This window comes from Ictidomys tridecemlineatus, chromosome 4, assembly GCF_052094955.1.
Source record: "Ictidomys tridecemlineatus isolate mIctTri1 chromosome 4, mIctTri1.hap1, whole genome shotgun sequence".
In the NCBI taxonomy this organism is placed as follows: domain Eukaryota; kingdom Metazoa; phylum Chordata; class Mammalia; order Rodentia; family Sciuridae; genus Ictidomys; species Ictidomys tridecemlineatus.
The window spans coordinates 46,588,298-46,609,292 of NC_135480.1; the positions used below are offsets into that span (position 1 = coordinate 46,588,298).

General features: G+C 37.1%; 1 protein-coding gene across 30 annotated transcripts in view; it reads left to right on the forward strand.

The window, feature by feature from the left end:
* Nucleotides 1-20,995, forward strand: part of Sox6 (SRY-box transcription factor 6) — a 580,734-nt gene that overhangs the window by 527,708 nt on the left and 32,031 nt on the right. For all 30 annotated transcript variants that reach the window (XM_078046426.1, XM_021727329.3, XM_078046425.1 and 27 more), the window contains one exon: nt 8,131-8,239. In XM_078046426.1, coding sequence (XP_077902552.1) covers nt 8,131-8,239 — 109 coding nt within the window. The remainder of the gene's footprint in view (nt 1-8,130; nt 8,240-20,995) is intronic.

Consider the following 20,995-nt stretch of genomic DNA (forward strand, 5'->3'; position numbering starts at 1 on the left):
TAAACTGAAATCAATATTATTTTATTTAAGTTTATTCTGTTGTCCTTTCATAATATATTGGCATTTTTAATTCAAAAAGTGAATTACTAAGCAGTACAAGAGATGTTCAAGGGAAAATGGTGGGGGCGGGCAGTTGAAATTCTAGGGAAAAAGTCTTAGGGAAAGGCAAAGCACTTACAAATAATTACTTTCATATAATAAAAATAAGGTAGATTTCCTGTATCTCTCCACTACACCATCCTTGACCAAGAGATTATTTTATTGTTTCATTTATTTGCATACCTTCTTTATATTTATCTATCTTTCAATCATGTTTCACTGCTTTGTATAAAGATCTGAAAATTCACTTCATTCTATCTAAAAGTAAAATGAAAAGAAGGGAGGGAAATAATTTTACCAGGATTATCAGGATTTATCTTCTGACTGCCTAAAATACCTCATGAGAGGCACTTATGATGTGAAGATAATAAGATATGGACATTGCCATTTCAGAACAAATCAAGGAGCCATATAAACAGAAATATAAATAAATAATTATAATATACTTGTTAATTAGTGTAATATGATGCTGGGACAAAAGAAGGGAGTGAGAGGTTGTACCTGGGACTGGTGAAAGGAAGTCAACAAAGGATTTTGTTGAGAAAAAATGCTTTAATTGAGCTTAAAAAGGACTAGTTGTGATGAATCAGAAAGGGCAAAGCATTCTAGGAGGAAAGAATTATAAATGGAAACACACAGAGCTGTGGAATATCACATTCAGGAAACTTCAAGAAGTTCTATTTTATCAGAATAGGGAATATAAACTGGAATGAGTAAAACATGAAGCTGGTAAGAGGAGCAGGAACCAGATCATCAAAGGTCATACAAGCTATCCGTATAAGCTTGTTTCTTACCATGCAGTGGGTGGGGAACCTTTGAGGGCCAAAAAGTAGACAATAACAAGATCCAGCTACTACATGGTTGGTAGGGTTGAGATCTGAATTTAGTTGTGAGATCCTTAGCAGCTAAGACTAAAGGAATGCATCTTTGATTATATAGTTCCATTTTGGCAGGAAAATGGATATTGGCCTTTGGATCAGGACACTATCTTCATTAGTGTTTAGCTTTGAAACATTTAGTAAATACTAAATAGTATATTTAGCAGAAGTGGATATTTTAGGAATTGCTTAATTTTTTGCAAGGCACTCACACATGCAATCTCTCATTTGATCATTAACAACCCTGTAGCATGAGCATTTTCTATCCCATTTTATGAATGAGGGAATGGGCTCAGAGAGATCACATGGTAAGTAAGTTGTAGGGTTATGATTCTCAATTCACCTCAGCACAAATACCTACACAAATTTTATAAATGACTTAAATAAAAATATAGAAACTTTTTTGAGCCTCACATTTTTTCTTATAAAATTAATAGCAAGAGTAGTATTTTCCTTGAAGCATTGGTGTGAGGTAAAAATACTCATTGGAAAGACCTTTGTACCAGCAGCTGATCTATAAGTGGCACCCTAGCCGACCACTAGTTGAAAGGTGCATTTGTGCTCTGTGGGCAAAACACTGTTGGAAAATTCAGCCCTTAGCTAAATTATGAGTCCTAGCACAATTTTAGTGTTAAGGATGTATTAAGAGCCAGACAAATTAATAGTTTGGGCTGACAAAATGTTATTTAACAATGAGATTCAATAATGAACTTCATTTCTCCCGGCCAGAGTCTTTATTATCATGATTACTGACTCTGAAACCATCAAAATGTCACTATGAAAGTAAATTCCAGTACCTCTAAAATACCTTCCTCCAAAAAGAATCACCTTTTAAAAAGCAGATGTGGTTGCTTTCCAACATAAAACCTACAGTTTTTGATCCTTCATTAAATTATTAAGTGTAAAATAAAGAATATAAAATAAAGGATGATAAAGTGACAGTTTGTTGAGGCAATAAAAAGGAAACCAAACATGTGGTTAAGTAACATCTCATGAGAATCACATCATGGCAAAATATGTCCAGAGCAAGGAATTAAAGTATGTCATTCAGAGTAAAAGACAAAGTATTGGTCAAATCATGTGTCATTGTCCTGATTTCAAAACAATACAAACCAAACCAAACAAAACTTTTTACTTGGAAATGGATACTGTTTTATAAACAGTATTAAATTCAGTATTAATCTACCATGGCTTTATGGTAGATGACGTCTCCTTTAACTAGTATTTCTCAAAGACTTAAGCAAAGATGCAGGTATTTACCTGCAGAAATTCCAAGTTAGAATTCACATTAAGTCATATAATCAAATGCATTTTTCTATTGCAGTCTTTTAAAGTTATTTCTCTCTCTTGTAAAATATTTAAGGTGTTTTTCTGGATTTCCTTTTTCTGATTATTATTGCTTAGATATATGACCAATACAGTGTGGAGTGTTGAGTCTAAACATGTCTTTTATAACCATTAAAAATTACAAAATTAGTAGTTTTTGATCCTTTGGGACTCTCTCTTATACAGTGTATTTTTTATTTTTGTAGGTAAATAAATTATGTGGCCTTATATAAACTTGCAAGTATTTATTGACACTAATACTAAACACTGTGTAAAATATGTATTTAAAAAAAAAGGTCTAATATACAGTCCCTGGCTTGTAAAATCTTTTGGTATTGCTAGGGTAGACTTGGCAGTGTACATGAGCCAATTTGTTAATATAGTATCTTAAATTAATCTTTAATTTGTTAACATAGTATCTTAAAAGCTGGGGGGTGGCTGAAATGCAATAGCAAATAAGAAGGTCTGAAAAGTTCTGAATTAGAGACATGAAGTAGAGGAGTATAAGGAAGGTGTGTGAGGAGATCAACTGGGGAGGACAGTGCAGGCAGATCAGAGGAAAATGCAGCCATGAGTTTGGTATGTAGACTGGAAGGCATCTGCTCAGGTAGTTAGAGATGACAGAAAGGTGTCAAGGGGAGGGACCACAGCAAGAGCTCTATTAGAAGGAAAATCAACAACCCTGGATGATTGACTAGACAGACAAGGACAAGGAAAGTAGTGAGGCAATTGTGCTGGCCAGTTGGTGTTGACATAAACACAGGACAGGAAGGAAACTGGAAAAGGTGAATGCTGCTTTTGCAGGGAAGTCTTTACTTTTAATTTAGGAAAGCATTTTCTTGGGTCAGAGATCTACTAAAATATACAAGTAGAAATCAGATGTCCAGAAAGATTGAAATTTGGAGCTGGTATGAAAATAATAAGACTTTATTCAGCAAGCACTCAATAACTTAGAGTTGAAACTTTGAGGATAGACACTATCTGAAAACACATCTGTGGTGGCCTTACAGAATTTCTATTTATGATACACATATTTTTTATTTCTCAAAAATTCTGTTTCAGGAGTACACAAAAAATGTGATGGGATTTCAGTATTAATCTTTCCTACAAAATTCCTTATTACAAATTTGAAAGTTTTGGGAAAGTCTTTAATATTTAAATGTGTATTTAGATATGTAACAATAAAATCTTTTTTACTTAAAAAGAATCATACTAGATTCTCCATGTTAGAAGATAGGTACTACTAAATCCATGATTATATGAGTATAGAATTTTGGTTTTAATGTCTTCTATCTATATAAATAGAATATCTGGCAATTAGTTAATAACATACATTTAAGTTTATTTAAGAGAGGCAAGGCAATGTAGAGAGCATCCTAATTATAATGCATTTTACATAAGAAAATAATACAAGATGATTATTTTTTACTCATTTTAACAACAATATAGGTAATGACCCCCTAATCATTTGTTGTGTGGCTGCTATGAATGACCCCATATTCAGAAATTCCTTAGAAATAAGCTTTTGAATAAATATTGGTTGGCACAGTGCTTCTCATTTGGGCCATTGGCATAAAATATATCCCATCATTGTCTAGATATGTGTACTTAAATGAAATATTTTTGCAAAGCAACAAACAAAAAGCTTCTCTCAGCATGTGCCATTTTCCCTTTCAGATTATAGAAAAAGGGACCCTGTTTACAGAATTTGCGGCAGGGTGTAGGCTGGTCAGTTTTGGTAAATCCAGAGGAAAGGTGCCCAGCACGTTATTATGTTGGTGTGTTGTTTTTTAGGCGATGGCCGCAATCAGTCATCTTGCATATGGTTTGAAAAAGGCTAGTCTGGCTGGCAAGCAAACTGTTATTTAAGTACACAATCCACTCCACTACTGAAACAGTTTTGCCAAACTTATCCAAGTATTCTCACATGCTTAAAGATGGTATAAATATCATTTATTGCTAGCAGTTTTCTTCAGACTATATGGAATGTCTTCCTGCTGCCTGATCTAAGTGTCCCAGTTTACATTATGGCCTTTACTGCCTCTGTTTGATGGAGTGATCAGTAAAAATTTAATGACACTATAAAATAATAAAAATGTCATTAATTTACCACGGAGCTTGGATGCAGTGGTTGTAAAGTTACATTAATAAACAGAATATTTTTTACAACAAAAAGCATTGTTACGTGGGAACGTATAAATAACACACATAAATTTAAGAGCAATTTTACTGTTAGCACACACATTATTATGGAATAGCCAATAAGTGTATAAAACATAGTATATAAAATTTTATTAAAATATACTGTGCACATCAAAAATTCAGCTTTTATCTAAGTGCAAAGAAAAGCCATTATTGTGTGCTTACTGTTTCATTGCTGTTCTTTCCCAGGATCACAATTTTACATTTGTTGCAAGTAAGAGGAAGTAGATTTTTTTTTTCCCTCTATGAAAACAAACCTCTGGTCTTTTAGTTACCCCAAATCCATTCTCTCTCTCCACTGTTGCAAAGACATAATTGATCAATCTTGCCATGGTAGGGAGGGAAAAGTTGCTAATTTAATGCAAAGTTAAAAATAATGCCTGAGGAGTTGAATGGTTTGTTCAATGACTCTGGAAATAAGGGATAATAATGCAGCAGTCTATCTGTCATCAGTGAAGCTGCCCCATCATTGACTCTGATAATATGTGAAGATGATGGATGCTACCATCTTGTGGCTTGTAACATTTAACATTCATCAGCTCTCACTAAAGGGGGCTTTATCATTTAAATATCTTTATTTAATATGCAACATCTACCTCATACATCATAATTTCAAAGCACTTAGAGAGCCAACAGTCCAACAACACGGCAGAGCTGACTTTAATTTTTTCAATAACTTTTATGTTGACTGCATGTTTGTGACTGACAATGCATAAGTAAGTGTCTTATCACATTGCTGCATGTAAAATGTACATTTCACTGTCAACATGAAGATGGGAAAGCGGGGTATCAGGATTAAATTAGCATTGAGATATTTTTATTATGTCTCCAAAATATCCTACTTGGGAGCTATGTACCTTGTGAGGGCTGGTTCAAATGTGTGGCAGAAATTTGGACTTAAGAACTTGCCACCCATTGTCTATATTTGTTCCATATAGGGGCGTACCCATTGGCATGTAATGGTTAGAAGTTTAAACTTCTTGGAACTAAAGTATCTCTCTGTTCATGTTCACATCCTGTATTTACTAGGCTTGTGTTCATCCTCATTGGTAAAATTTTGCTTAGCTCAGCTGCCCAGACCTAACTTGTAGACATCAGGCCCTCTTATCTTATGGTTATGTGGCTGGAAAATAAATATTCTGAGCTATTCTTTGAAGAAAAGAAGAAAATCTTCTGGGAGATGAGGTGGGAATTTATATGAAAGGGCATGGCTTTGCAGAGTCCTGCTTTAATCTCAAACACAGTGCTTAATATTATCAAATTTAAAATGCAACCCAGTGCCCCAAACAATTTTTATCATTGATTTATTTTCTGCCTATTTAACGAGTTTTTCATGGAATATTCTTCCTTGTCTTCTATGCTGTCAAAATATTGATATTTTATAGGGAAAGTATCTTTGCAAAAGAATTTTTTTCAATGAAGTCAGAAAAATGTATGACTTCAAAGACACTGTGAATGTGTTGTTGAATGTTCTGGATGTTTTTTGTTATGATTAAAAACAAGCTGATACTACTGAATTGTGAGTGCACTTCATTTTTATAAAAGAAAAGATATTATCATCATGTAAGCTTTGTTGTCTTAGGATTTTACAAACCATGGCATGTAATTTTCCCTCTTCTCCTTCCTTGTCAAAATATTGATATTCTTTCAGGAACTTTATTTATTTTATTTTTTTTTTACTGAGAATATTTTCTGGTAAAATCAAAGAGAATGAATGACTAGAAAGATACTTGAAATATGCATATTGATAGGTAGCACGGTCTGTTGATTTTCAGAGAAAGTTGTTTTTACCCCCATAAAAATACAGTTAAAGGTTGTTCTTCCAAGAAGATTGCAGGTGTCACATCAAAACTCCTTTTGCATTTAACATAGGGAAAGCATTCACATGCAAATATTTCAAATGCGAAACAATGTGATAAAACAAAGGTTGAATATTTTGCTTTCCCTGATACTACTCATCTTCACTTTAATTCTTTTTCTTTACATCATGACAACTGGAAGTGCTACTCAAAAATAGGAATTGGCTGATTAAAAGCAGCTGTCCTTCCCCTGACAATGTGTGAAACTCCCACATGGCTTGTGGTTGCTTTCTGTTGTGTCCTGCATCTGGGTTAATTTGTTCTTGGGCAACAGTGTTTTCACATAAGAAGATATTAGGGAACTGTACTTGATTTGGTTTTTATTTTCATTCTGTCTTTTTAAAAAAGTGTCGTATTTTCAGAGGTTTCCCCACATACTGCTATTAAAACAAGTTACCATTACCCAGTTCAAGAAATTCATGATTATATTTTTTGTTGCAAATCTTTCATGGAAATGGCGCTAGATTAAGGCAAGGTTTATGCTGTGTTTTCCTCCAACACGGATTTCAACAAATTCCATGATGAAGGGGAACTGGAAGACTTCCTGCACAATTTGACTGATGGGAATTAATTATAGAAATATAATGATATTCAAAAATAATCATATTAGAAAGCACAAATGTAGTGAGACTGTACAAATGAGGCACAGCCTCTATCAAGTAATTGTATGTTTGCTCTTTAAGAATATTTCCAAGTTTCTAAACATCTTAGAGAAGAGAACACTCAGAGTGTTTCCATCTAATGCCGAACATGCTCAGTACAGAACTAGGTCATTGAACAATAGACTGAACAGCAATCAGCACTCTACTGCTGCATAATGCATTAAGTATAACATGCAGAAACCATTCTCGGAGCTGGAAGCTGCTATTTCATGTCTGTAAATTCAAGCTGACATGACATTTAATATTGTTTCATAGTAATGAACAACAAGGTTTCATTCATTCATAAGCATAACACAAAGCCAAGTTTGAGTCTGGAGAGTAGAAAGGAGGCGAGAGGGGGGACACGTGCTGGGTTTCTGCAGACAAGAACACCATATTAATGATGGTCAATGAGCCCTCTGCCACTGATCCAGAGAGCTGTAGAGCTCTGTTCTCTGTGATGCTTTGTCAGACTCTTGATCCTAAAAAACGGGTGAACATGCAAAGCTCCTCTGGCCTAAAGGGGCAGGGTATTTAACTTACCTGGCTTCCTGACAGGCTAGGTGTGACATCTTTTCAGTTCCCAGGAAGTCACAGGTGAAACTCATAGGCAAAACAATAGTCTCAATGCCATCGTCTAGTCTACCTGCTTTGAGAGATTGGTTTTTGAAATCTGGTGCATAAAATTCTAATTTGAATTTCCCCAGGAACACCAATGCAAAGTATGATCTATAAGTGGGAAAATTCCTCTACCATTAAATGTAGCAGTGTCTTTTAATAGGAACTGCTCTTTCAAGTTTTTGAACACGTATCTCAACTCTCTCAATTGCATTCCTTTTAGATTATGGGAGCAAATCCAATACAGAAGAGATGTGCAGAGCAGCTCTGGCAGGTTCCCATTTCAGGTTTACTTTCCTTAAAGGTATTATGGTTTAGATGCTGTCACTGCTCTTAGTGCCACATCAGGCATTACAAGAAGGTTCCTGAAAGATTTTTCAGAACTCAAATGGATCAGAAACCATGTTTGCAAATCCAAGTTCTACCTATTTCGAAAGATAGAAACTGGCAGGAAAAAAGTGGCTGCTTTGGAAGCTAGAATAAACCTCTGATTATTCTTTCCTCTAGGAAAGAACGCGCTTTGAGAATTTGGGGCCCCAGTTAACAGGAAAATCAAATGAAGATGGAAAGCTGGGCCCAGGTGTCATCGACCTTACTCGGCCAGAAGATGCAGAGGGTGAGTATCCTTTCTGTAGCTCTTTTCTGCGGCTCTGTGTGTTTCTGAAGATGTCTGAGGAGGATGTAAGATTTTCATGGCCTTTCTTGGGAGTCAGTCATCAGCTAGATTTGTGGAAAAGAGAAGAAATGTTGGTCTTCAGTATACATTATAGTTGAGGACTTTGAGAAGCTGCTAGATCCAATATTACTGAACATATAGCAATCAAAGTACTCCCAGATGCTATTTTACCATTTTAAAATAAAAAGACCCTCTACATTCTAATGAACAACAGCTTTCTGTGTTTCATCCACCTCAGTGCATTCTTGTTAAGGAAGTGGGGGAGAAAAAGAAGAAACAAAGGAGGAGTTGTATTTCTCTTTTTTCTCTTAGTTCCAAATCAAGTAATTCATAGTGCAGTCAAACCATTTGGGGAACTAAACATTGGTGTGTAGCAAATTTGGCACAAACTTTTCAGTTGTTTAGAAATGGCCCAGCCTGTACCATTCACTAACCATCACTGAAGTCTGCTGAAAGTCTGGGTGGAAAGAGCCACCTTCTGAGAATGTTTACCTACAGCACCATGGATGCCTGTCCGCCTTTCTTCCTTTTTTGTTTGTTTGTCTTAAATGCACAAGCAGCACATCAGCAGAAATTGCTCCCTGGAGGCCGGGTACAATTTATAGGTTAGGTCAGCACTTCGGTAGTAATGTTGCCTGGTTATTTACTGTGTCATCACAGAGTTGGGACTGGTTTTCCCGTTAGCTGTTTCTTTGGCAGAATCTGTCCCACCAGTCAAGGAAGATTAATTTGTTCTCTTCAGAGTAACGCGATACTTCACCCATCTTGGGTCCCTGCTAAAATCCTTTTTTAGCTTGAGGGGAAGAATCTTACTAGTATCCCTTTTACTGGCAGGATTTCTTCCAGGACCCTAATCCCTTGAAAATACATGAAGACATTTCACAACAGCATCTGAACCGGGCCTTCCCAGGCAGTTTAGAAATCCCTGGCACAAGCACTAAGAGACATTAGGAAGCACTTCAGAGAGTTTCCAGAAGGCAGGTTTTTCATACTAGTAGAAGAGTCTAATGTTTGATGATATTCCTGAGGGCAAGGTGTTAAAATAAATTCTGATTGGAGTGTGTGTGCTGCAGGGAGGGTATTGGGGAACAAAAAGAAAGGAAAAGAAAGGAAGGGAGAGAAAGATGAGTAGGAATTGGGGTAAGGACTCAAAACTAGAGCTATACTTGTCCTCCTTAAAGAGTATGTTTCAAGAGCACATGATGTTTTCATGGTCCTTCAGAAGTGCAGGTGTTTTATAGGTGAGGGTTGAGCTTCCTCTGTGTAGGGTGTCATGGAGTCCAAATGATGGGACTTGCATAGTTAACCAACTGACTGCATCACAGACATGGTAGCTGGCCTGAAAGTATTCAAAGAAGTGTTTCAGGCCTGTCTCATTTTAATCTTGTTGGAAGATCATACTGTGGAGCCTTTAAATATTTAAGCATATATATGAAATAAATATTTTTATCACCTTGGAGTACTTAGTCTAGCTACAGACTAGGAGTTATAGAGTTCCACTACCTTACCCTTGCTTTAATGAACTTAATCTACCATTCACCCTTTTTCAATTGGTTTCCTAATTAATTGTATACTGGCTAAAAATATAGTCAGTTGCCTTTCTGTAATGTTGATAATCAAGTTGATATTTTGTGCTTGGCAAATTAATAATCATGAAGTTATTAACCATTATAAGAGAAAAAAATTAAAACTGAACTGTAGAGAAACATATTTAATAAAAATATCAGTGGAAATTCCATTCAACACCCAGATTGTCTAGATCCAAACCGATTTTTCTAATTACTTTTTTTAAGCAAACATTTATCAAGCACTCGCATGCCAGAGAATGTTTTTTAAATACACACTTTCTCATTTAATTTTTGTACACTCCACAAAAAAGGCATTATTATTTTTTCCATTTTATAGATGAGAACATTGAGGCTGAGAGTAATTAAGTAACTTGGTGTAGTCATATAGCTAGTAAGGATAGAGCTGAGATCTGATGCCAGGCTCAAATTTCAGCCTGCCATTATGTGTACTATGTGTACTGATAAATATGTCAGTGCTTCGTTTTTCTGAACAAACTCCTTGTGACCTTCCTCAGTATGGCCCATTTCCTCTCCCTAAATATAGCAGGTCATGCTGTAGGCAGCTCTCATGTTACTCTGTCACACACAGCAGCAGGGCCTGCTGAGGTGTAACAGTAGAAGGGCTGTAGTGGCCCAGGAGCTTAAGAAGCGTGTGAAAACCTCCCTTCAGAAGCTTGCCCAGAGTTGCCATTGAGACCTCATGTGCTTTTGGGGGACTATGAGTTCATGAATGGAGTCAAGTTACCTGCTCTAATATGGACAGAAGTGCGGTGCCTTTGTGAGGACTGCTGGGAGGGGGAGCAGCCTTTTGCTGACTTCAGGCTGTTTCCTGGCATCTGTTCAAGTGAGAGCTGATTGCAAAGCCTGCTGGAGTTGCAGTTCATACTAAAGTCAGAGTAGATAACAGATACACATAATACTTTGTCTACTTTGCTCCTTCCTCTTTCCCTTAGTCAGAAAACTTATAAGGAACTGAAGAATCAGAATAATGAAAAATATATTTTGCTCCTTCACAAGTCTGTGGTCCCGCAAAGCAACCAACCAACATTTCTGAGTGCCTATAGTGTGTAGGTCCCCGAAGTAGATCCTGGGTAAACCATGGGAAGCAAAATAGATATGTCCCTGACCTCTTGAATCTCATGGACTAGTGAGGGAAGACAGAAAATTAAAAGGGAAATATGTACATACCTATAACATTATTATTGAGAGAAATTACCAAGAAGAGCAGGACTTCGTTGCACTCTACAGAGAACTCAGAGTAAGAGCTCCTTAGGGAAGCTGAGGTAGCAGGTGAGTTCTGTGTCTCTAGCTCAGGAGGTCCCCTTCCTTCATCCTTGTGTAATCAAACTCCCTCCAGCTTTGGAATAGCATAAGGGGTTATGCCCTCGCTCCATTCCTCCACCACCCTCCTGTCTAGCTTCTGAAGTGACTAAATTAAGTCAGTCCAGAAAATGAGGCCCTGTTTGATCTGGCTTCCCAGGAAGACGTTTCCCAGTCATGAAAATGACAATATCACTTAGTAAGCAATTTGTAGACCTTCTTCATAGCCCTGGGCATAGAGTCAGTGAAGAAAAGGTCACCAAAAGAGGCAGCTGTGCCTGTGTATTAACTACTCATCAAAATCGAATGACAAAACCATAAGCAAGGAAAACAGAAATTAAAAATATAAAAGGCAAATGCCTTCAAAATTTTATTTTTAAAGTCCAGCTGTTATTTGGCTTGAATGTGACAAGACAGCATTTCTTGTTCACCATGATATTTATAAAGCCTCAAACTCATTGGTTCTGGAGACTTAGGAAACATGTTTAAGGTCTTGTTATACTTTGAAGTGGTTGAAGGCTTAATATGTATTGAGTATACACAATCTATTTGCTTCCACATAGGACATTTAAAGAGGACAGGACTTGATTAGTTGAGTCTGTCACTGTGTATTAAGAATGATGAACAGCTGTTGAACGTTTTGTTGACTTTCTTTGTGGCATTTCCCCTTTCCTTGTTCTGCTTGGGCAAGACTGCAATTCTTATCCCGACTCTCCCAATTTCAAGGTTGCACAGTGTAGTAGAAAGGGTTCTGGCCTGGTTTGGGGGAGATTTGGATTAAAGTTCCTTTGCTAAATGACTGAAAACAAATGACTAATGCCTCAGGACTTAAGTTCTTTATCTCTTTAAGAGTCATGTTGGATTTGATTATCTCTAAGTTCTCTTCCAAATCCATGATTGCTATTAGAGTCTTCAAAAAACACTGGGTGTAGTTCTTATATGAAAAGATGATCTATCCACAATAGGTTCCATTTGTTTCTTTCAAAGAAATAAGAGAGCAATACCTTAGAGAACATATTTGTGCTACTTGTTGATTTGAGTTTTCATGTTCTTGGAGCTTTACTGTTTATTAATCAGAACACCTCTCCAGTAGTATTTCCCAATTATCTTTCAGAGATGGAAGCTTCTCCACTCCTCCTTTCCTTTCCTTCCACAGCAACAGTAGTTGTGACTTAGCTTTTTAAAAGAATATATTTAAAAGAAAATCTTTTCTCTCCCTATAGCTCTTCTACTAGGGGTTTCTCTCTTAAACTTAGGGTTTCGTATGGTTTTGTAGTAGGGTTTGGGTAAGAAAACATTCTTCTAAAATCTTCTTAAATTTTCATATTCACTTATTGTGTCCCAGCCTGAGGAAGGCTGTACCTCATTTTGATGTGAGGAGTAGTGAAATATAAGCCTGTTATTTAGGGATGAGCTCTGTATCTCTGGATGACTTTGGACCCTGAATTAGAATTGGATACAACATACCGTCCTCCACATATTAAAATCTTACATTGATTTGAATGGAAATGGATATGTGCAATATGAATGCTCCTGTTTATGACTGTTGCTCTCAAGTTTATTTAGAAGTCTTTTACAGATTTTCATTGAATTTGCAAATTAGATTCCAACCAAGAGGGCATTACCCTTCTGAAAACTTCTTACACTTCTCCTCCTCCTCCCTTCTTATGGGAATCTCTGATTGCTTCTAAGTTCAATATCAGGGTAGTTTTATTATTGTCAGTTTAAGCTTTCTGTTTATGGACAAAGAGCAGAGACTGCAATGTTTTCTCTTTTTCCTTCAAAATGCACCACTCGTAATACACATGTCCTTTCTTGAATATCCTGCTTCTCCTTTGATCCATACTCTTAGAAAAAATCTTTGAAGCTTTTCTCATTTCTCTTCCCCTCCCTGGATTTTTACTCCTGATGGAAAAGGAAGATTGATTCCATGACTCATGACTCATTCAAGGCAGCAGAGGCAAACTGCAGCCTAATCTGGGTGGGATTTAAACTCTATAACTGCTTGTACTTTGGAATGTAAAGGTCATTAAGTCAAGCCCACCAGAATATAGTGCTTCACATTGTAACACTTAGATTCTCCAATTTGGAATAAAGAAGAGAGATCATGAAATCTACAATTCTAGTTAAGAAATCCCTTCTCATATCCCTGACAAGTGGTCACTTCACTTCTGTTCAAATGTCTCCAGTAGTCTAATGACAGGAACCCTATTTCTTCTACAGATGCTTTTTCTAATTCTCTTAGGTCTTTGTTGGTCAAATTTATGGTCAAACTTGTCTCTTATTTCCTTGTAACATCTATCCCTTTGCTCCTTCAGATATTTTCTCAAGAACTAGAAGACTTGAATTCTAGTTGTTGCATCCTAGGCAAGGCATTTCTTTTTCCTCAATTTTCTCATGTATGGGTGAGGAAATTGATATAGATGTTTCCTAGTTGATATATTTTTTTAACTCTAATTCATATAATTGAACTCATTGACCTTGAAGGCAGCTAGAATTTAGCAAGTATCAATTAGGGACCTCATGTAGTCTTCTAAAAAAATGCAGTTATTGTAGAAATATACCAGAGAGGACACGCTTTGACCAAGAAGATATACAACTACTAGGGTATGTATCAGGAATAAAAGTTGAGGAAGTATACATAGTAAAAGAAAAGTCCCCAGTAAATCACAGGGAGCATTAGCCAGAGCTGTGTGACAGGGATATGGATCCAGCCTTCCATGGCTGTCTAAAATTGCATTTCTAGGCATCTCACAGAAGAAAATAGGCAAAGGAGTCTCTGCAGAACCAGCAGGTTGAGACTGAGGCTAGAATGGATAGTAAGGGAGGCCCAAGACATGGTGAAAATGAGTAACAGCCACACAGGCTAGGTGGATAGGAGATAAGCAGAGTTCACGAAGCCCTTGGCTCTGGACTAACTCTGTTGTATGAGTATCACAAAAATGTATTTTACTGTGGATATAAACAGTTTTAGAGGATCCTGTGCACCAGTTTATATCAGCACTATATATAAAGTGCAGCGCTCTTAAACAAGCAAATAAACTTCTCTTAAAGAAATATATTTGCTGTGTCTTAAAAGCTCCCAAATAACTTTTAATGTTGGTAGAAAACAATTTCCATTGAACTCTCCAAGTGATGGATAGTCCTGATGGGGCAAGAGAGTGAAATGTCAAGATTCTTGAATAACTCCATCCCCTAATACTCCATAAAGGGAACTCAACTTGCTCTCATAGTTATTTCAGTGTGAAAGCCCAATCAAAGACCCAGCCTCCTTTTAGTAAGGAACCCAGCCCTGCCCAGTAGCTGGTTTCTCATTGGGTTGCATTTTCTAACGAGGTGTCAGTGGCCATAGTGTAATCCAAAAATGATCTACTTTTCTAATGAAGTATCTATGCCCTGAGGGAGAAATGCCTGCCTGTGCCATTACTGAATCACACAAAAGTGATTCCCAACCCTACAGCCACTGAGTGACAAAGATTAATACCATCTACCATGGAAATTAGACTCTTAAGAACAGCTAGCATATGTTCCCAGTGGGACTACAAAATTAGTCTTTGCTTCCTCAGCAGTATGTATGTCTGTTTCACATAAATCAGCACATTAGAATAAACTCTAGTTGATAGAAGTCTGTCTACCATGTTTGGACTGACACTTAGAATGTGAACTTTGCCTAGGTCTCTTTCCCAGAATCCTCTCCTGGCAGCAAGAGCCACTTGGTTTTCCACATGCAGGCTGTAGAATTCAGCCTAACCTGAGGCTGGTGGGATTTGAAGAATATTAGGCCAATTCTGAATGCTCTCTAAATTCTCTCTGCTTCAGGTCAAGATTGGATTTGAGACCAACTTTTTTGCCTACTTGGCCCTTTCCTTTTTTTAAGTTTTGAAAACTAATTTGTTCCAAATAGCCAATATCTATGCAGCCCTCCCTTATTTTCTGTTTGGCTCCCTATCTTTTGTTCTTTAACCAAGATATTCTCATGTTTCACTTTTTTCTTCTTCTAGATTCCTTGTCTATCCCAGTCTGCTTTCACCTATTATTTGTTGTCTATTTTTAAACTTTTTAGAGGTGGTTCTCTGTGAATGAAATCTCTAGTACCTGGAACCAAGTCTTTCCAACCAGGATCTGTCTAAACTCAGGGCCTCACAATCTTGAGTTTTACCCACATGTTCAACCAGATATAATTTGATGTTTATTTTTTATATACACAATACTTTTATCGGAGTGGGAAAAAAAAGATTGTAAAAAATTAGGGGCTGGGGATGTAGCTCAAGCGGTAGCACGCTCGCCTGGCATGCATGTGGCCCGGGTTCGATCCTCAGCACCACATACCAACAAAGATGTTGTGTCCACCGGGAACTAAAAAAATAAATATCAAAAAATTCTCTCTCTCTCTCTCTCTCTCTCTCTCTCTCTCTCTCTCTCTCTCTCTCTCTCTCTCTCTCACTCTCTCTTTAAAAAAAAATTAGACTACATTTTATTGTCCAAGAGTTAGTAACATAGCTTGAATTATAATGTTAGTATACATAGGAAGCAAAGCAACATGTTCATGGACATCATTAGAGAAACAGAAAAGAAAGAAGAAGCTGCAGTGCTTTGTGGACAGCAGCAATTCTAGAAGGCACTGATAGAAGTATGACTGGAAATAAGCCTAGAATTAGATAAACCAAGAGAAGGGGAAGAGCATTCAGCTGAGAGAAAAATCCAGACAGACACAGAGACAATGAAGCACACAGGAAGCTCCAGGAGAGAGGTATCACATTTCTCGTCTTTGTGTTCTCCACCAAGCCCAGTGCAAAGCCTCATACAGACTTGCATTCAATAAATATTTGCTGAATTGAATATGTTCTAAAGATCGCTGGGTTCCATGTTGCATAGGGCCTTGAATGCCATGCTGAGGAATTTAAACTTTGCCACCAAATAGACATTAACCTTTAATGATTAAAGATTGACCTAGATTCCAGAGGTTGATAATAACGGAAAAGCAGCAGTTAGGTTGGTCTTGGAGCTCCGTCAGTCTCTAAATTCCTCTGCTCTCTTTTTAACTTCTTTGCAGAGGGGATGCTCAGCTAGATGTCTTTCCATGTTACCTCCTGAGAAAGCTGAGCAGGTGTTAGGTGGATTTTCATTCAAATCAAATTAAAAGTAACTTCTTTACTCCTGGATATATTACACACATAAGAATAATTTCCACTTTGTCTGCTGTGGCTGATTGATGCCTTACAGATCAGTCTAGTACCTGGGCCTCTCACTTGGGAGTGACTTTTTTTTTTTCAAAATTCTTTTTGTTCAGTGGGTACCTACACCTTAGACATGGTGCCCTGAGGTAGGTCATGGCATCAGATTAAAGAGACTGTATAAGGATAGATTGACATTTGCATTATACTGCAAACTGTTACATTTAGGAATAGGCCATGAAAAGTTAACTCTGAACTAAATCTTAATATTCCAAATCTCTAACTCCATCCATTTACCTGCAAATGCCCATGATTTTATTCTCTTCTATTGCTGAGTAATATTCCATTGTGTATATATGCCATATTTTTTATTCATTCATCTATTGAAGGGCATCTAGCAGAGAAGATAATGCTAAGTGAACTTAGCCAATCCCAACTAATCAAATGCTGAACGTTTTCTTTGATATAAGGAGGCTGATTCATAGTGGGCTAGGGAGGGAGAGCATGGGAGGAATAGATGAACTCTAGATAGGACAGAGGGGTTGGAAGGGAAGGGAGGGGGCATGGCGTTAGAAATGATGGTGGAATTCGGTGATCATTATTATTCAAAGTACATGTATGAAGACACAAATTGGTGTGAATATACTTTGTATACAACCAGAGATATGAAAAATTATATATGTATAATAAGAATTGAAATACATTCTGCTTTCATATATAAATTTTAAAAATATCCCAAATCTCAGCTCTGGAGAGCATAATTTCATAAGCAATATATTAAAACATTGAAAATTTATACTAGCTGAATATAGTGATGCATGCAGGTAATCCCAGTAGCTGAGGAGGCTGAGGCAGGAGGATTGCAAATTCAAAGACAGCCTCTGCAACTTAGCAAGGCCCTAAGCAACTTAGGAAGACCCTGTCTCAAAATAAAAAATAAAAAGGGCTGGGGATGTAGCTCAGTGGTTAAGTGTCCCTGGGCTTAATCATCATATATATTTTTTTTTCCTAAAAATACAAATTAAAGCTGACGTGTGTGTGTGTGTGTGTGTGTGTGTGTGTGTGTGTGTGTTGTGTATGTTTATAATTTTCATGGCAGAGAAATCACTTCATGTTGCTTTAGGACCAGCTCACTATTCTGATGAAAAGTCAGTACTTCACAAGGACAAAATATAATAGGATAGTAGCTACCCAATGCTGCACAGTTGCAGAGCTCTTAGTAGGAAGGAAAGGAAAACAACTTTAAAGTGTACTGAAACTGCCTTGCCCTCGATTTATTAGAGCTTCATAGTCAATAATCTTAATCCTTTGTCATTCCAGTGAGTTTTTTTTAAAAAGCTGATCTGTAAGGGCTGGTGTTGTGGCTCAGCAGTGGAGTGCTTGCTTAGCACGTGCGGGGCCCTGGGTTCTATCCTGAGCATCACATAAAAATAAAATAAAGATATTGTGTCCAACTACAGCTAAAAAAAAAAAAACATTTAAAAAAAGATGATCTGTAAATTCACAGGATAGTGGTCTCTTCCTTTCTTCTGGTTCTGGCTAAGTACACAAATCTGGTTATTGGTCCTGCATAAGGAACTGGGGAGATGTGAGATGGTCTTTTTTGTTTGGGCCTTATGCATTTTCATTACATTTTAGTCATTTTCATAGAGACCCTCATGAAATATATTTTTAGCTTTGGGGGCAGAAAAGAGGCTCTATTAAGGAATAAATTGTACCATACAGCTAACTTGTGGGTTTTTAAAACAGAACATGAAATGTCAGAAACATTACCCAGATATGAGGAAAGTCTAGGAAGGGGACAAATATCACCTAATCACCTGCTATGCTCTTGGTACTGTACTAAACAGTCTCCTATTTCTGTTGTCATTCCGTTACTACTGCTACCATTAAAGGTGTGTGAATACTGGGTTTTAGTCACTATGTTAGAAATTTACATTTGTTCCCATTTATTCTTCAGGATGATATTGCAAAGTAAAAATTATTAACACTCTTTCATAGGGAGAAGAAACTATAGTTTAGAGAAATAATTTACCCAAGGTTACTTATCTAAGAAAGATCAAATCTATAATTCAAACTCAGATGTGTCTGAGTGCATAACAACTGAACCACACTGCCTCCTGCTTTTCTCCAAGTAGAGCTGCCTGAACTGGTTGCCCTTTGTTGGAGTAGCTTTTCTATGGGTTTCATTTAAAAAAAAACAAAAAAACATTAGAGTTTAATTAGAAATAGAAATTTGTGGAATTAAAAAAAATCTTTCAAACCACACAAATATTAGGCACCTTCAATATTTTCACCAATTCAAAGGATGGAGAACTTTTGGTGTCCTATATGATTGGACTTAATGCCCCCAAATCCTGAGCCATCTCCTTTTAATACTATTTCCACATCCATAACTTAAAAATTAGCTTTTACTGGACCTATAAACTGCATCTCCCACTCTAATAAAAGACAGATTCCCTGGAACAAATGAAACGAAGAGGAGAAGCTGGTTAAATTAATTGCTAGGAGTTTTGAAGATAAATCTGGATTTCATTGAAAGAATTTGGCTGACAATTTTAGAAATTTGTGTTGATGGTAAGTGTGCAGTCTTGGGGATAGTTAAATGTAAGTTGCCAGTGTAATTTTGCCATATACTAATGTGAGACTTGGGAAGAGTTTGATCTCCCTAAACCTCATATTTTCTTCATCTGAAATGAGAAGTGTGGGCAGGGATCTTTAACCTCCTTCTCATGTTCAAGTTCTCTAATTCTATGAATGTTTTACCCATTTTCTGCTATTCAAGGAAGTTCTCTTTGTATGCTTATTTGAATGCATGTGCATCAATTGTATATATTTATACATGCCCTGCAATGTTAGAATAGTTTTCAGATTTACTATTCCCAAAAAGCTCAGACTTGTCTTACCATCCTACCAAGGTTTTTCTGGAAGTGGGGAGACTAGTTTCTCAGAATTGTTCAGGGTGGCAAGTCAGTAAAGGAAGTAAGATGAAAACCAATGATCTCTGAGTCTCAAACAACTATGGGTACGTTTTTCCTCTCTCCTTGCAAGACATTAACAGAATATAAGAAATAAAGTGAGACTTCATATAAAATCTGATTTCAGAAATTCCCAGGAGCTAATGGAATATGCAGACATCTGGGTCTCTGAAATTCTCACTGTTGAAGATGTCTGCTATTCTCTGCTGTCCAAATAAGCATTTCAGTATTTACCTTATGCCAGCCTATGTACTGGACCCTGGGGGTGCAGTTGTGGATGACTCTTTTGAGGTAAGCTATCTAATGAATAATGTGGACTCATAAAACTGGTAACTTGGATAAACAGGTAAAAATTAAGGTAGATGTAAGCATAGGGTGCAACTGTGGGAGCCTAGAATTCTTGGTCTAACCTAGCAACCATGGAAAACATCTGTTGCTTACATAAGAATAGATAGATAATCCCGAAAGTGTTCAAGGTGGACAGTTCCAGGAAAAGAAAAAACTTGGACTCTTAGCATCAAAACATAGTGTGTAGAGAACCAGAAGTAGTATAGTGTTGCTAAACGAAATAGAGCTACCAGAGATGCTACTGGAGGCACAATAGTTAAGGGCCAGATCACATGGGCATTTAGGCAGCTATTGAAGAATTTAAATATAGGAGTCTCCTGGTCAGAATTGCATTTGTGGTGGCTGAAACTAGAAGGAGGTATTTAAATGCAAGCTAAAGGATTCAAAACTGGAAGAATACCAGCCAGCAGGTTAGATTTTATGATACTCCAACAGAGACAGTGAAGGCTAAGGTAATCAGTAAGTGTAGAAATGGAGAATGGGTTTAGTGGTATCTTTGTTAACTAGCTCTGAGATTTGCTTCACCTTGGTTTGTGCTTCTTCATGTGGAGTCAATGGTAGGAACTAGGGTTGGATGAAGACAGAAGCTGCAGAGCCACATGAATTATTTAGTCTACCAGCTTTTCACCAGCCTCTGTATTCTCCAAGGGCATCTTCTTGAACCTGAGACTGGTTCTCCTGAAATCTTAGAAAGTCAGAACCTGTTATTGTCTTATTTCATCCCCAGTGGTCTCTGGTTAAAGCTTAAATACTGCCTTTTTGCCTGGGCTCAACAGCTTGTGAGCTCTCCTCCTGTGCATACATACGGCAGATAGATAACAAGTAGAATAGTTGATGCTCTGTGCTACTTTCAGGTCATTAAAATAAAGAAGCACATAAGTTGTCCCAGCTGCCCTAGGATTCTATAGTTGAAACAAGATAAAGGACTCTGTTTAGCTATCTGTGTAAAGCAAATATAACTTGAGAATTAAAAAGAATAAAAAAGTAAACACAGGCACTGAAACTTAAAGCAGGAGACTCTTGAAAACACAGACTGGCATATCACTGGTTAGAATTTCCTTCATTTTGCAAAGCCACGAGCCACATGCATCAGCTCACCACAAAGTCATTAAGCCTTTTTAAGCTCAGATGAAAAACATTAACAAATACCACAAAAGGCTTCAGTATAGCCCCTTTGTTCATTCACATATGGCACTTTATAACTCCTGCGCCACTCCGCTAGTGTGTTTGTTTAAGCTGCCTCCATCAGGCTGGTCCTGAAAGAACAAAAGACATCTTGAGCAATCCTAAGCAGGAAATAGGCTAATC